General features: G+C 56.0%; 1 protein-coding gene across 2 annotated transcripts in view; it reads right to left on the reverse strand.

Moving 5' to 3' along the window:
* The window catches only part of Sh3gl1 (SH3 domain containing GRB2 like 1, endophilin A2), a 31593-nt gene that overhangs the window by 2472 nt on the left and 11852 nt on the right, over positions 1-17269 (reverse strand). For both annotated transcript variants that reach the window (XM_005332045.5, XM_005332044.5), the window contains exons 2-7: positions 3031-3099; positions 2677-2749; positions 1762-1905; positions 1282-1415; positions 979-1137; positions 575-678 (exon numbers count right to left, since the gene is read on the reverse strand). In XM_005332045.5, the coding sequence (XP_005332102.1) occupies positions 575-678; positions 979-1137; positions 1282-1415; positions 1762-1905; positions 2677-2749; positions 3031-3099 (683 nt within the window). The remainder of the gene's footprint in view (positions 1-574; positions 679-978; positions 1138-1281; positions 1416-1761; positions 1906-2676; positions 2750-3030; positions 3100-17269) is intronic.

A 17269-nucleotide genomic window follows, 5' to 3' on the forward strand; every position in this document is an offset into this window, starting at 1 on the left:
CCAGGAACCAGTCAGAGGCCCTGGGCTGGTCCCCCACCCCCGCCCGGCACCTTCAGAAGCTGCAGACTACTTCTAGATAGTTCAATGCACGGGTGAGGTCCCCAACAGCCCAGGAAGCAGGTGCCCTGCACATCCTGTCCCGCCTCCCTGAAGCCGGCCCAGCTCTAGTTGACCACACGCCTCAGGTGAGCCTCAGGCAGGGCATGGGTGAGGAGGGGTCAGCAGGCTACCGTGGACCTCAGGGTGAACTGGGTGGCTCAGCACTCCCCTAACCTCTTGGCCCTCATGTCACTCCTGCTGTCTCCCAGGGGGACCAGGACGAGCCTAATAATGTCCTGCTTCCTCATGTGGCCCCTCGAAACTCAGGCAGCCTGGGAGACTCTGGAAGCAGACTCAGGGCCATGCTGTGGAACCTGCTCACACCTATGGCCAACAGAGGGGCATGAGGGCCCAGGGCCTGCAGAAAGCATGGGGACTCAGGCTTCAGGGAACTCTCGCGGGGAGCCATCGGGGACAGGGAGAGAACAAGAGGGACTCCAGCAGAGAAGATGCCCGCCACAGCGAGGCGGCCCACCTGCGCCTGAGCTTGTCGGCCAGCTCGTCCAGGATCTGCACGGCCTGTCGGTGGTAGTCCAGCTGCGCGTCCACCAGGGCCGAGAGCTGGCTCACCTGCTCGATCTGTGGGACCAGCAGGGCTGGAGGGACACCACTGTGGTGGCGTCTCCCTGCTGACCCCCACGCTACAGCCTGAGCAGGGCCCCAGGTTTGGGGAGTGCTCCTTGCTTTTGGCAGTGGACAGGCTGCTGCCTGCAGCCCTCTGTCCCCCTGAAGCCATGAGGCCTCCCTCAAGCTTTCGCCGAGCCTGGGTGTGCCAGGTACAGGAGGGGTTACCCTGGCTCCTCTGTGATGCCACCCCACCCCCAAGACACCCAGGGCAGCTGGTCACACAGGAGGGCACAGTGGGGTACGGCCACGCACGTCTGTCTCCAGGAGGTTGTGCATGCTGGTCTCTGCCACTTCCTTGGACTCCTCAAACTTCTCCAAGGCCTGGCGCAGCTCCTCGTCAGGGATCTTGCCCTGCCGCTTCTTTTTGTAGTCAAAGTCCAGGCGGCGACCTTCCAGCTTCTTCAGATGGTGCTGTAGGTTGCAGGGGACAAGTGTCACCTGGTGGCTCCCAGGATAGACGGGAGAATTGTCCAACATGTGACCTAGTTGTTGTGGAAGAGTGACCCTGGGGCTGGGCTGAGGGCGGGACTGGGCAGTGGGACGCTGCAGCAGCACCTGGATCTCCTTCAGGTCTTTGTCACACAGGTTCTGCAGTGGGTCAATGAAGTTCTGCTTGACCTCTATGTCCAGTGAGTCCTTCACCTCAGCCAGGCGCTTCATGGACTCCCCTGCATCCAGCAGGGCATCACCTGCAGAGAAGAGGGGCATGGGAAGCTGTCGCAGGGGCCCTTCCTGCTGGATCGCTATCCTCCCTGCTCTTGAACAGCCCCTCCTCAACAGCCAACATCCTGGCAATTGGAATTTGGTACCAAACAAAGGCTCTTCCCTAGTGTCCCTCCCTATGGTCAGGTTTGGGTGAATCGACCCCTGCCCGCCCACCCCCACTGGTCTGGACAGCCTCCTGCATGGGGAAGCTCTTTGTGCCATCACATGTCCCCAGTCCCAAGGATGGCACTTGGCACAGAGGACCTGAGAGCTGTGCCCCTGGGGACTATGCTCAGGGCTGCCCTGCAGGGGGCAGCATGTGCAGCTCACCAAAGTTGGACTCTCCGCCCAGCTCCTTCCCGTGGCGGATCATGCACTCTCCCAGGAGGCCTTCCGACTGCGGGTAGCCAGGGTTCTTCACCTGGCCCCGGATCTTGGACACCGTGTTCAGCATTGTCAGCTTGGCCCGAGAGGCTGCAACAGGACCAGCCAGGGGGGCGCCATGGGGATGCCTCCCACACCTGTCCCTTCCTAAAGTGCACCTGTGCAAGACCTGTTTCCCAAGATCGCCCACAAGACAGGCCACCAGGAGTGTGACTCCCCTCTGGACACCCCAGCAGCCAAAAAGAATTGGCAGTGCACAGGAAGAGCGGGTCCCCAAATGAGTGCAGTGAAAAAAAAAGCTGCAAGAGGGAGGAGGGAGCTGCACGTGCGGCCTCAGGGGTGGGGGACACAGCTGTGGACCTCTGTCCCTTTCTGTTCTTGGCACTGGCCTCCAGTGGCTGCTGCTGGATTTGCTGCTCATCTGTGCTCCTTGCCTCCCACTGCAGAGCCAGGGGAAAGGTTCTGCCTGCTCTGGGCCCAGGAGTCAGCCCCATATCCAAGGATGGAGCCCTGGCCAGATCAGGAGATTGGTACCCCCACACACACTGCTCCAGTTTGTCAGGAGGGGAAAGGTGTTCTTTTCTGCAGGGCCTGTTGGCTGGCGGTGGCGGAGTTACTGAAGGGTAAGATTGTTATGCGGAGAAGTTGGCCCTACAGTGAAGCCAGCGTAGAGGAAGGCAAGTTGTCAGCTCAAGTAGAAAACAAGTACATGATCCTAAACACGATGCTTGGACCCCTGGATCCAGCCATGCCTGCAGCCCACCCACCCAGGCACAGTAGTCTCTCTTTGCGCTCTGTTAATTTAAGATTCTTGTTGACACAGGAGGCCTGGGCAGACCCCAGATAACAAGCTGGCCCTACCTGGGTTGGGCTGCAGATACTCGATTGTTCTGACCAGCACTTCTGCCACTGCCTTGCTGGTGACATCCACCTTCTGTGGAGAGAGGCAGTGTTTGGGCTCCACAGCCATTGGCACCCAAGGCCAAAACAGGACTGCCCAACCCTGTCCATCAGCTCAGCTGAATCCTGTCCCCATCGCTGCTTGCCTGGGGTTGGGTAGAAGCTGCTACCTATGAGTCCACCTGACTGACAGGGGCCTGTCAGTCATAGCCCTGCCAGGGTGGGCAATCCACTGGGGCTCCACGGTGAGGTAGCACTCTGGGGCCCCTCTTTTAGTAGCACTGACCAGCGTGAGGAGCCTGGGCAGTTCCCTACCTTCTCCATCTCTTTGAAGTCATCGTCCAGCTTGGTCCCCTCTGCCCCTCCGACCTTCTCGCTGACCAACTGGAAGACAAAAGGAGGGAGATCATGTGAAGTGCAGAGGAGGAGGAAGAGGCACCCCTGGGTGTATCCTAGTCACATCTTCTATAGCCACCATGGCCTACAGGGAACCTAAACAGGGTGACGACAGCAAGACTGACAAGGTGGCTGGGCGAGACCTGGCAGTCCAGGTGGCACTGGACCTCAGGGGTGCACCCAGGACCAAACACTCTCCTTGGAGAGGCAGACCTACAGGTGAGGGGTGCAGGATCCCACTGTGTAGGAAAACAGCCCTGGAGACACACTTCCAGAAGTGCCTACATGAACCCCCTGCAGATGGAGACGTGCGTTTGCCCCACACCTTTCTTGAGTATCTTTCAATCGAGTGAAAAAACAAACAAATCCACCAAAACCCTGCTCATAATTTGGTTGAGAGCCAGCCAACAGGTAAATGGTCTGGGGTGAGGGGCAGGTGGCCAGAGCGGGTCCGGTGCACGTGCATGTGCTCGACCCCTGCAGCTGACACCCAGGCACACCCTCCCGAGCTGCAGAGCAGGCGCAGCTGCCCCACACGCACACTGTGAGCTCCCGGGAAGTTCACAAGGTGAGTGCACACCTGGGTCCTCCGGGACTGACCAGTACTATGACCATAATGACCTACAAAGGTGGCCAGTCAGGGATGTACACCAGTTACAGGAATGCGAGGGTAAGCACAACAAGAACACCATCCACCAGCCGCACCCTCTGACCAAGTGCTAGGATGTGAAAAAATCCACTGGCTGCAAAAGTAGCCCTGAAACTCGGAAGAATTACCAGGGGAACCTCAATCATGCTGGCACACTGAGGGCTTGGTACAGGTTTATATCTGTGTGACATGGAGGCTGGTCTACTGGAAACCTTGAGGGCCCCAGGGAGCAGGGCAGAGACCCCTGAGTCCCTGCACTGCCGAGGTTCCTTGCCCAGTGCCTTCAGGGCACTGTGAACAGGGAGCACAAAGGCAGGCTTGCTGTACCTTTCCTGAGTCCCTGTCCATTCAGCCAGGAGGGAGATGGGGATGAGACAAAGCACCTGTCAGGGAATGTGCAGTTCTCTAAGCCAAACACAGACCCTCTTACATACAGCTGGAGCAAGATTAAGAAATGGAACAGGTTGGCCACCTCCCACCACCTGGGCAGGACAGGCTGCGGGGCCCCCTGACCAAGGGCTCCTGTGCCTGGGAGGTGGCTGGGCGAGACCTGGCAGTCCAGGTGGCACTGTACGTCAGGCTCACCGCACCCCGAGGAGCCCCACCCCACCCCACCCCAGGAGGAAACCTTAGTCTGGTGCTAGGCCTGGCTGTGGGCACAGAGATGCCAACACACACAGAATTGGCGGCATTTCTAGAGACACCTGCTCAGAGACACTGTGTACACCAGGTGTGCATGCAGGGGCCAGCTGTGGCTGAATGACACGTTGACAACCCTATGACAGGGCTGGGATGCCCTCCTGGGTAGGAGGCTGATGGATGGCAGCGAGGCTGCTCCTGGGCTACTGCGGTGCCTCAACCTCCCACCAGAGGCTCCCTGCCTCTCCAGGAAGGAAACTGAGTGGGCCTTGCTCCATCCTCTATGGGCATACCTAGAGGGGAGCAGGCCCAGGGGCAGACAGCACACGGAAACTGCCCCGTTTACTTAAGAAGGGTTTCTCACTGCAGGACTTAAGAGCTTTCCAGAGTGGGCAGCATGAGGTGAGGAGGGACAGCCGTGGGCTCCTTCCAGTAATCAGTGTTTATGTGGGATGGCCTGGCAGCCTGTTCCCACCTGAAGTGAGGCTCTGGCACAGAGGGCCTGAGTCTTCTGGTGGTTTCCACAGCTCACTCACCACACCCCCACGTGGTTCAACTGTCAGGAGGCTTGATGTCACTCAAGTGACCGTGCACATTTAATGTCCTGGTCTAATGGTATGTGACCATATCCCAGGTGCAGGTATGTATGTGTGCACACACACCCGGACAGCAGAGACAGGCTTGTGTCCTTCTGGCAGCTAACAGTCACAGCAGAAGAGTGGAAGGTGTCATTTGCTGTCACTGGTGACTATTACCCCAAGACTGAGGGGTACCTGCCAGTCTACACCTAGCAGTCTCCCTGGCTCCAAATGTTGCAAGATGTGAGCAAGGGATGCTGTGATGGTCCCTGTAGTGCCCAGTGTGCTATATGAAGGGAGGCCTAGCAGAGTATTTGGTGGCCCAGGACACAGGTAGAGACAGTGAGGATCCCACAGGAACCACAGCAACCCAGGAGGAAATGGCCCAAGAGCAGAAATGGGGAGGCTTGAGAAGTACCCACCCTCCCAGATGTGCTTGCTGGGCCCAGGAGCAGGCCTGCTCCACAGAAGGCAGCCTTCCAGATCACCCGACTGCACATCCCCTTGTCCACGCCCACTGGGAGGCTGGACTCCTGATCCAGGAGGCGCCTGGGACTTAGGGGAGAGGCAGGAAAGAAGTGGGAGGGACACTGGCCCCCTGTCACTGCTGGCCCTGCACAGTGTGCTCCACCCCACAGGGAGGCTGGCCCAGGGATTAGGCCAGGATTAGGAATAAAGACCCTCTGCCAGCAGTTCTGGGGGGTTCCACTGAGTTTCATGGGTCAGTTTCGCTTCCTTTGTGGGTGGAAGTCAAGACGCTCTCAGAGCTGGGGCTGCCCACAGGGAAATGTGAGCCCAGCTCCTGCAGTGAATTGAGAACTGAAGCCAACCAGGCACAAACCACCACTTCCTGAGGGCAGCTGGGCCTGAGGACCTGTTCTGAGCAAGGCACAACTGGTAGGATCTTATGTGTCTCTTGGCCTCAGCCTCCCAAGGCCCCCACAACGTCTTCAGGACCTCCATGTTCACATGGCCACCTGTCTGTACCAGGGGGGATCTGTAAGACTGAGAAGTCCCTTCTCTCCGCAGCTCCACAGGCTAGGAACAGGCACAAATGGACAGAAAGATCAAAGGCCAAAAGGAAGATGTGGGAGAGATGAGTCTCCCTCATGTTGACTACAGGCCCAGTAGCACTGGAAGAAGGACAGCATCTGGGCAGGGGCAGAACATACACATATGGGTTACAAGGACACACCTTTAGTCTCCACGTGAGGAGTGGTGCCATTCATGTCCCTGTCACAGGGCAGCCAACCCTAGAGGGGCTTGCCCCATCTCCACGGGGGACTAGCATACTGTCCCGCCTTGCTGAGAGCCACTGATGGACTCAGCAGCAGATATGAAATGAAGCCTTTGACAGAGCCCATCCCAAAGTGAGGCCACTTGGAGTCCCACCCTGAGGACAGACGGCCAAGGAGCAAATCCACGCTGCCTCTTGGCAGCCAGGTGCAGAGCACACACAGCACGGGCCTGAGCCCTGCTGAGCGAGCTGTGTGGCACAGCACCTGCTGGGGTCGGCAGAGCAGCTGTGGAGCCAAGTGACTGCTGTGCCCAGGAGGGCAGCCAGCGTGAAACCCACACCATCACCTCCTACCCAGTCCCAGGACAGATGTGCGCTGGACCCTGAGAGGGAACTCATTCAAGACTGCCCTAGATTTGGGCAGCAGCCCGTTTCCTGTGAAGGCTCCTGCAGAGGCCATACCTAGGTGATCCCAGCTGGGTGGGAAGCAGGGTTGAGAAGTCTTGTTGCCTGCAGGACACATCCTCAGAACCTCCTCAGGCTGGATCCTGACCCCAGAGTCAGCCTGAGGTCGCCCAGTGGAGACCTGCCTGCTCTTACCTCATGTGCCCCACCCACCTGTGCCCGCCCCCCGCTCACACACATTTGCTTTTGACCAGCACGGCCCCTTTACTGTGTTTGTCACCTGTGTACCAGGCACCTGGGGAGCAAGCAATCAGATGGGTTTCCATTCCAGAGCATGTGACTCCTGGTAGCACAGGTGGCTCATCGGTATTAATAATGACCAGGGCGGGGAGTGGCTCAGTGGTAGAGCGCTTGCCTAGCATGCACCAAGCCCCAGGCACCATCCCCATTACTGAGGATCGGGATCCAACCACCAAAGAGAAAAGACATTAAGAGAAGCGGTTTTCTTTCAAAGACAAGCGTTCTCCTGAGTCCTAATCCTTGGCCATCTTTGGGCAGAAGTGAGGAACTGACACACAGGAGGGTTCCGCCATAGTGGAAATGCACAGAACAGGTTGCCAAGCTGCTGCACCACAGTGGGGGTGGGAGTGGGAGATGAATCACAAGCAACGAGATGAAGAACAAGTGGCCAGCTGCAGGCTCGGTGGATTGTTTGAAGGAAAGAAAGCAGCATGGAGGAGTGGGAGGGCAGAGGGCTGCTGCTGGGCCTCATTTCCTTAGGACCCTGAAGTGGGAGGTAACCTCCTATAGGACGCCACAGGGGTCACCTGTCCTCTCTGGGCCAGGGTGAGGGTTGGAGCTGGCTTCCCCTCCTGCCCTCTGCCTGTGAGCTACCAACCCAGCCCTTAGACCTGTGGTGACACTGTCCACACCACACCACAAAAAGAGTCCCACACTCCTTTCTGAGTCCTTCTCAGTGGAACTCTCAGTCCTGTTCTCCTCTGTTGGAGGGAGCCTGGCTCAGCACCCTGTAGACCAGGAACTAGGGTGGGTCTGGTGGGTGGCCCAGTTGGCAATCAGTCAGGGAGGGACCAATGCCTTGTGTCCACCACAGCAACAGACCAGTGCCAGCCGGAGGCCCTGATCAACAGGCTGTCAACTAGATGCTGTGCTCTCTAAGGGCTCGGTAGTGTGTGTGGTAAGTCTCTGTTCTAGTCTTGAGGAAGCCACCAGGTGGCTAAGAAATGAGGCAGAACACCAGCAAAGAGAATGTGGAATGAGCTACAGGAAGTGAGGGAGGAGGGCCTGGCTGCGACGAGCCCAGGAACAGGTCACCTGTGCTGGACTCACAAGGCAAGTTCCCAATGGGCAAAACCAGCCACGCAGGTGAGATGCAGGGAGAGGTGGGCAGGGTACGGAAAAGGAGCACCACCTACTGGGCCCCATGTTGCCCATGTCATTGATTAGTAACACCCACTAGATGACCACATAGGGACACACCCGTTTTACAGATGGGGACATGGGTGAGAGGCCAAGGAACTCTATGGCCCTGAAACTGTAGGCAGGGAAGCTGAATGACCACTGGTCCAACCTGACATTCCTGTAAGTGGCCAGTTCTGACTCCACCCATGTGTGAGACAGGAGGAGGGAGGCCTGGGTTTCAGGAAGTAGGGCTGTCAGACAGCTGTGTGTGGGACATAACTGGGGAGGCCCAAGAAGTGGCTGAGACTATCCTGGGCAGTGTGGAGAAATCCCTGCACTGGGTGAGAGGATAGGGAAAGGGAAGAGAGGGGCGTGAGGGCAGATCTGTGGTCTGTAGGTCCCTGTCCCTGTCCCTGTCCAGCTACACCCCTTCCATGCTGGCTTGGATCTGTGAAGCCACTGGCAGACATACATGGAGCTACCCTCCCAGTTTCCATTAGTCTTCCTCCTGAGCCGGGCCAAAAGGTAGCACGCCTGCAGGCTGCTCTGCTGCCCGGCTGGCATCCTTGCAGCTCACTCTGTGCTTATGCCGTGGCTCCTGACTTGGGGATGCTGGCAAAGCCCTGCAGGAGGGACTTGACAGCACACTGGATCTTCCAGGAAGGAAAATGACTAGCTGGCACTGCCCTCGTCTGTCTGCTCTGGCCAGGGACCTCTCAGTGGTCCCCAGAGTCACCAGGATGATGTCCAGAGGTGAGCTTCTCCTGTATGGCTCAACTAAGAGATGTTGGCTATGGGGCAGTGATCATTCCACGAGAGGAAAAGCCATAGAGTGCAGCCTGGATGTGATCTGCAGAGGGTCCTGTCCCTGGAGCCCTCAGGATATCTGCGTGAGAAGCAGGAATTGTCACTCCTGAATGGAAGCAGCACGTGGGCAGGGAAAAGGGTAGAGAGAAAAGAGGTCACAGGAGCACCACTGTGTGCCAAAGGCACTTCCTACTCTGGCCCCAGTTGGGTGAGGCAGGAGGATGAAGTAGGCTGGTAAGGGGAGGACCATGTGTCATGGCGCGCTCCACCTCAGGCTGTGTAAATAAGACTTTGGGTGGCCACCACCCCTTCCATAGCTGCAGGAGGTACAACTTCCACTTTTGTCACACACCAGGCATCCGAGGCTTCCCGGATGTGCCCTCCCCACACAGATGGCCTCTCTGTCCACCAAAGCCATGCTGTTTTTAGCAAGCAACCTTTGTGAATGGCAGCAGGAGAAGAAGAATCAGCAAAAGACTTCTAAAATGGCTTTCCATGTGCTACTGCCACCATTAGTTCAAGTCCTAAGAGAGACCCACTGACCCCCTGTACTGTTTGTCAAGGTTTACTGGGGAACCAAGCTTTGGTGTCAAAGCACAGTAGCACCGAAGCCCAGGGTGTCCTCTTAGCCCATGGGGTTGTCCCCTGGACTTGGGCTGATGGACAAGACAACAGTTCGACATCAGTTAGAAAGGAGACCGGAGTGGTGGTGCACGCCTGGGATCCCAGCTACCCAGGAGAATGGCAAGGCCAGCCTCAGAAACTCCGTAAGAACCTGTCATAAAATAAAAAATAAAAATGGACATGGCTCAGCTGTAGAGCACCCTGGGTTCAATCCCAGCACCACCCCATCCAAAAGGGCTCTGCTCCTGGCCAGCTTATGGGGGTTCTCAAGAGTCCAGGTCCCTCACCTGGGACTTGGCTTGTCAGAGGGACAAATGGGCTGTGGAGAGCCTGGCATTAGGGCCGTGGTCAGGCTCATCTCCTGGAGGATGTCTTTTGTCATTGTAGCACTAGTCACTTTGACCCCATCTCCCAGTGTGGGTTTTTGAGCTTAAGGATGGCACCCAGCTGGCATGGAGAATAAGCAACTTTGTGTTTTTTGTTTTTTGGTACCAGGGATTGAACCCAGGGGCACTTAACCACTGAGTCACATCCCCAGCCCTTTTTATTTTGAGACAGGACATCGCTATGTAACTGGGGCTGGCTTTGAACTTGTGATTCTTCTGAGCTACTGGGATTATAGGCTTGCACCACTGTGCCTGGCTACAATTTGCTGCCTGAAAGGCACGGAGCTGAGAGCATTCCCAGTGACAGCTGCTGCCCCTCTGCCTGCATAGGCTGCAGGAGGCAGGGAGGGAACCTGCAGTGAGAGGGGCACCTGAATCATGCGTCTGTGGCCCAGCACTGCCCAGACAGGAGGCAGAGGGGCTGCTGTCAGAAGAGAGCTGCTTTAGACAGTAATGGCAACAGTGGCTGTCACAATAGACAGGCTGTTAAGAGGCAGCTCTGTGTGTCATTGCCCTTGCGACAGAAAACGGTACTGTCTAGTGGCAGACAGGGCAGCTACAGGCATGGCCACCCCTTCTGCACAGGGCTGGAAAGAACTCATCTGTGTTGACAGCGAAGTCACCAGTCCTGAAGGAGGTTTCTGTCCACATCATCCGTTCCTGATGAGGTCCTCGGTCTGAGTCCCTTGGAAGGCCCCCACCCTGGCATCTTCCCCTAGGACTCCAGTGTGGCCTGCTCCCTAGCCTGCCATCCACAGGCCTTACCCATGCCCTCTGTCCACACGCAGCCCTCGCTATTTGGCAGCTCAGGGCCTCTTTGGGATTTGCCTCCCTTGCCCATTTGTTCTGCTCTGGACAAACTGCTACTTGGCTTTGAAGGCCTGGGCTCTGGTGTCACTTCCTGTTAAGGAAGCCATTCCAAGCACATGTTCTAACTCAGCACCCCCCCTGTCTCTGTGGGCCTTGTTTCTTGCCATGACCAGTACATCATCTTACAGTCCAGTGGGTGATGGACACCTGGCTGACCCAGTGCCCCACACAGCAGTTGTCAGCGCTCCTTGCTACCCCGGGACCTGTGCACTGCTTGGCACACAGGGCGCCCACAACACTGCACTGTGCGACAAGGCAGCCATAGGAGTTGCAGTGTTGTTTCTTGCTCCTCCAGTCCCAGTGAGGACAAGATAGGCGGATGGCTTCAGTCTTCCACCCCTCCCTCAGAGGTGACTCAGCGGTCCTTAGAAAGGGGTAAGAAGGCTCACACCCTGCTGGCCCAGCTCCCTGTGGGTGGTGGAGGGGAGGGAATGGGCATTCCCCTCACAGCCAGCCTAGCCAGAAGCCAGTGTGTGAGGCAGTGGCCTGAGATGGGCAGATCATGGTCCTTGTCCTCAGCTCCTCTGGGGACTCCTGCAGCAACCCTTGCTTCCTCATCTACAAGATGAGAATGCTCTGCAGGTCCAGCTCTAACAGGCAGCCCTGGGATTGCCACCAAAGTTGCCAGGTTTTCCCCACAAGCAACAGGGCACTTAACACTGTCCCCTCTTCCACTCACGGCATACCAGTCCCTGGTTGCTTTGCCATGTCTGGGAGGGCACATCCTTTGTTCTGCTTCAGCAGGCCAGTGCTCTGCCAGTGTCTGTGGGCAGGGCAGGACTGCCTGGCCTCAAATGTGGCATGGACACTTCGCTGCTCTCTCCATCTACTGCCCAGCTGGCTCCTTCATCATCTGGGCCCTCCTCACTCACCTGGCTCAGGTATAACCTCAGGGCAGGTGTCTTCACTCAGCACATGGGAAGAGGAGGAGGCCACTCTGTCCATGGCCAGTCAGCACTCCAAGCATTTGATGAAGCTGAGGAGTCCTGGGCTCCCACACCTTCCTTTATACAGAGGCTGCGCCTGCACCCTGATTTTGGCCCCCCTTCTCCAGTGCTCTTTTAGGACCAGGGGCCATCAGGGTGCTGGGACAGCATTAGCTGACCTAATGTGGGCACAAACCTGCTGGAGACAGAGACTGGCTCCAAATCAGGCCACAGACCCTGCTCCTACCACCAGAGCAGCAGCTTCCAAACAGAAATCAGCCTCTACATTTAGTTTTTCATCTTGGGGTCACGTTGGCTGCATGTCACATGCTGATAAAATAAATTTCAGACAAAAACTTATAAAAAGAAAAACCCAAGCCACAAACAAATGAGGCAATAAGTCCCCAGAGTCCCTGCTGGGCAGGGCAGCACAGCTCTGCTTCAGGAGCCTGTGGGGGCGTTGCTGGCTGAGGCATGACCAGCTTTTCACACGTGCATGGAAATGATAAGGCGCTCTAGGAAGAACAAATCTCTCATCAAAGGCAAGGCTGACGCAAGAGCCCTTCAGGAAGAGCCTGATCATGGGACGGGATGCACAATCCTGTCAAGCAGGTCAGGCGGGGACTGCTTGGCTTGCGACAGCACCGGACAGCCTCTGTATCACACTGAGAGCACAGCTTAGAGGTGCAGGACCCAAGGAGGGTCACAGCTCCCTGGGGACTGATGTGCCAGGGTGGCTGACTTAGAGCCTAGAGCCCCTGTTCCTACACGCCCCCCACGAGACACAGGCCCAGTCCCTAAGGCCCCTTCAACTTTGTGTTTTTGTAGTTGTTGATAGACCTTTATTTTTTATTTATTCATACACAGTGCTAAGAATCGAACCCAGTGCCTCACACATGCCAGGAAAGTGCACTGCTGCTGAGCCCCAGCCCCAGCCCAACCCCTTCCACTTTTAAAGGCCATCTCTCCTTGCAAGTCTCTGCCCCACCTGCTTTCTGTTCCATGAAGGTGCCAACCTCATGCTCACCATAGGACGTTTTCCTTGGTTGCTCCTGTCTGTGCTACCCCTCCATGGACCTGCTGTGCGAACCCTGAGCCAGCCCCTCATGCTATCGCCCTGTCCTGTCTCACACCACCTATCACCATGCCTCCATCTGCTCGCCTATGGCCTCCCCTGTTGCCGTACCCTGAGTCAGAGCCATATCTACCCTGGAATGAAAAACAGAGCCTGAGACTTCTGGGGTTCCTGCTGCCACACCCCACCCCTGGAGGGGGCTGAGCTCTGGGAAGCCAGCCAGAGGATGCTGTTCCTTCAGCAAGTTCTGGTATGTTGCTTCTGGGGGCTGGAGGAGGGCTGGCCCTGGCTGTCAGCCCCACTCCCACAGCTGGCTCCCTCACTAGAGAGTTGAAGGTTTGGGAAAAATCGCAAAGAACAAAGCAAGCCAGGCCAGATCCGGCCTGTATGCTGGGGGACTGGACTATTCTGAGGGCCCTGGCATGGAGTGTTTGTTATGGACAGCCATCTCCTGAGAAAACCATGGGTATGGAGTCTAGCTATCCTTTCCAGGATACTAGAAAGGCAAATTCCTTTGAAAGCCAAACAGAAACAGTCCCCAAACCTACTCAGCAGCAGCTGGTGAGAAGCTGGGCTGACAAATGTGCCTTTGCCAGGTCACATGTGGCCAGGATCAGGGAAACCAGAATTCTGAGCCCTGACTACCCATGTGCCCGAGTAGGTCATAACACCAAGGACAGCACAGGGCAGGATGGATGAGCAAGCAGAGAGGCAGTCAGAGGGCCCCACACCTGGGTGTCTGCTGGCTGTGTTGTCAGCTGAGCTGTGTTAGATGCTGGCTTCGATCACCCTGAGGGCAGCCCGTCCCGGAGCCCAGGCATCTGTACTGGCTCTAGTTCTTGGTTCTCACCCACTAAACACAAAAGGCACCTGCCCTTTACATGTCAGAGCTGGTCCTGAAAACCTGGAGCTGACTGAATCTTAGCACTAACCACCCCAGGACACACAGAGGAGGAAGCCAGGAGGAAGCTGCAGGCACTGGGCTGCTACAGGTGGGCACTGGCCAGGGCTGTTGCCTCTTTGTCATTTACACTATAGCAGTGGGGCTGGTGGCCTCTCCTCCTTGAGGCACACACAGCACTTGCTGACACTGCCCCTTGTGCACGTGGGGAGGCCAGAGCACCCACACCTGTGAGATCTAGGGAGTGTGTGGCTTTTCCCAGGATCCCCCTCAGGCCACACAATGGAGAACAGCAGTTCTTAGGCCCTTTACCTACCTGTGAGACTGGACCTCTTCCATGGTTACATTTGTGTATCACTACCAGGGAACAGCTGGCATCCTCTGCCCACCTCAACATATTCTGTCCCCAAATATGTGCTTCCCGACAGCAGGGCTGGGCATCAACAGGGTTAGTAGAGGTACATGTGCTTGGTTACTGAATATTTGCTGGGATAATAATAATATTTATAGAGATAATAAATAAATAACAAATGAATGTACCTGCTCTCAGTGTATCAATAACAAGTCAAAACAGAGTCATGCCCACTAGGTCACAAGGCAGGGCAGGTGACAGGGAAGGGGAGGGGAGCTGAGACTGGCAGTCTCAAGACTGGGTCTGCTCTGCTCTGCTCTGTCCATCAAGGCTGTCACTGTAAGAAAGAAGGCAAACTCAGGGCTTGGGGTTTAGTGCAGTAGCAGGGCACTTGCCTGGCATGCAAGAGGCTCTGGGTTCCAGCCCCAGCACTGTGTGTACTGGGGGGAGGATAAAGTGCCCCCCAAACTGCAAACTCCCCTGGCCTCAGGTTCCTCAGCTGTAGAGCAGGGGGATTACAGAGGGCCTGCTGTAGGACATAGGTGTGCAGGTACGTCAGGAACCACAAGCTGCTCTGAAGATCCCACACTACCCGCTCTACCATACACCGGGGAGGTGCAGCCCACAGAAGCTTGGAGAGGGCTTTTCCTTCAGCCCCTCACATGGCACTGGCACCCAGTTTTCCTGGATTGAGAGGCTATATGGACACTCTTCTTTTAGAAGGACAAAAAGAACATCCTTCTTGGAGTAACACCCACCTCTGGATTGCGCACACACAAACCACTGGGACAGAGTCAAAGTATGGAGCGCAGACTGAACCCACGCTTGTGCCACGGGCTCTTGAGGCGGGTGCTGGGGTGTAACCCAGCACCACACAGCTCCCCATGCCAGACGAACGTGCAAATGGCTCTGTGAACATGCAAATAGACCCTGTGATGCTCTCCTGTGGGGGAAGAAGCAGGGAGAAAAGGAACAGTGCCAAGAGACAAATGGCTCAATGTGAAGGCCTGCGGAGAAGCTCCCCTGTGTCTGATGCCCAGTAGTCCCAAGGCCCCAGGGCCTCTTCCTGCTGCCCCATCACCCTGCCTGCACAGCAGTAAACCCTAACGCCCTGTGCATCCCTCTATCTGCTTCCGGCCTGGCAAAGAGATCCTTCTGGCAAAGAGACCAGACGTGGGGCTGGTGCACAATTTCTCCCAGGACACAAGGCCCACAATCTGCACAGGAGACTCTAGGGGACCCAAAGGGGACAGACAGCTGCTGCAGTGCAAACTCAAAGTTCTTAGCAATGCCCTGTGATTGAGATTTTTAAATTTTTTGCAAAAGAAAAGCAGCCTTGTCCTCTGGTCTTCTCCCGAGGCCTCATTTTGCTTCTGTGGCGTTGCTCTGTGCCAGGGTCTGGCGCAGCCACTCCCTGAGCTGAGAGCTATAAAGTCTTCTAATCTCTCCCAAGTGGCCAGGGTTCCTCCAGCACCGCTGTTGCTCTCTGGAAGGACCGACCCACAGACAGATGCTGCCTGGCCCTTGGATGATGGGGAAAGCAACCTGGGCCTTCCCCCTCCTGATGGCCCAAGGAAGTGCCCAGGGTGGGGTCGCTTGTACTGGAGACTCGGATCCCTCCTTCTATCCTCTTCCTACACCCCAATCTTGCGCACTTCAGAGCCTGTGGCATGTGTGAACCATTCGGGTTCCCCTCCCATCACGAAGAGCATGGTTGCTCCCCATTATGTCGGGAACTACCACATAGGAGCTGAATGCCCCCCAGCTTTGAGCAATAGGAATGTGGAGACGTGGCAAGCCAGCCATGGGCTGTGAGTGTGAGCATTCTGAGTACACTGGACTGGACTGACGATGCAGCTCTCTCTGGGCTGTTCACGTATGTGTGTTCCTTTTGCTTGCTCTGTCTTTGATCATCACACAACACATGAGATGAGCCTGGCCTTCCAAGGTTAGTCAACCTGCTGACCTGTAAGACATCAAGAAGCTAGACTCACCCCCCCTGCAACCTAGCCCCTTGCCTCATCTGAATGGCTTCTCCCCAAATAAAACAGGGTTCAAGGTGTGCTCTTTCTCTTTCTCGCCTGCCTTACCTCCTTTGTGGGAGCTGGGTCAAAGGAGTTGTCATAGAACCCAAAGAAAAAGGTATTTGTCTCTGTGTGATTATTTTGTGCCAGCCCAGTTCACTGGGAGTGACCTGACTGGTTTAGTCGTGTGTCGCGACACTCATAGGCGCATCATCATCAGCCCTATTTCAATTATAGCCACCATCATATGCGTCTGGGATGCTCTTCTGGCCTGGGCTGACCCACTCTCAAGCGGGAGGGTGACTCTCTGGGGCTAGAGTCAGCTGACTGGATCTATCTTTTTAAGGTTGTGCTTATTCATTCAACAAGTATCTCATTATTTTTACACGTCCAGCCAGGTGAGAAAGAACAGAGATAACAAGGCACACACTAACGATGCCCCAGGTTATAGAGGGAGGCCTTCAGGCACGAGACACCTGGTGTTCTGTGCAGGGAGAGGGCCTCAGATGCACCACAAAGGCGAGGGCCTGGCACTGGCTTTGAAGGAGGAAGGAAGAAAATGTGAGGAAAGGGAGAAAGAAGGGGACATGGAGATCTGTGCTAGTGAGGGCTGGCTCAGAAACAGCCCAGACAGGATTTTGAAAGGTCCACCTTGAAGACATGGAGGGTCATTAAGAAGAGCCTCCAGCATTCTTCTGTCAGAAGAAGTGTGCCACCAAGCTCAGGATGGCCCTAAGCATGATGGATAGGATTGATAGAGGGGTTTCTGGGTGTGGGGTATCCTCAGGGTTGGACAAGAAAGATCATTTTCTGCACACATCTGAACACATGGCCAGTTTCCACAATTCCACTTAATTCATACTAACTCAGTCATTAAATTGGAGGTTACGTGGGAATGGAGACCCATACACACTTGGCTACAGCTTGAACTTTAAGTGTCCCCTAAACACCCACATGTTAAAGGCTTGGTTCCCAGCTTGGGGATATTGGAAGATAATGGTACCTTTAAGAGGTAGGGCCTGGGCCAAGCGAGTTGGCTCACACCTGTAATCCTAGTAGCTCAGGAGGCTGAGACAGGAGTATCGCAAGTTCAAAGTCAGCCTCAGCAACCGCGAGGTGCTATGCAACTCCATGAGATCCTGTCTCTAAATAAAATACAAAATAGGGCTAGGGGTATGGCTCAGTGGTCGAGTGCCCCTGAGTTCAATTTCCCAGTATCAAAAAAAAAAGAAGTAGGGCCTGGTGGGCCCCTGGCTCCTTGGC

Source organism: Ictidomys tridecemlineatus, chromosome 2 (genome assembly GCF_052094955.1).
Source record: "Ictidomys tridecemlineatus isolate mIctTri1 chromosome 2, mIctTri1.hap1, whole genome shotgun sequence".
NCBI lineage: Eukaryota > Metazoa > Chordata > Mammalia > Rodentia > Sciuridae > Ictidomys > Ictidomys tridecemlineatus.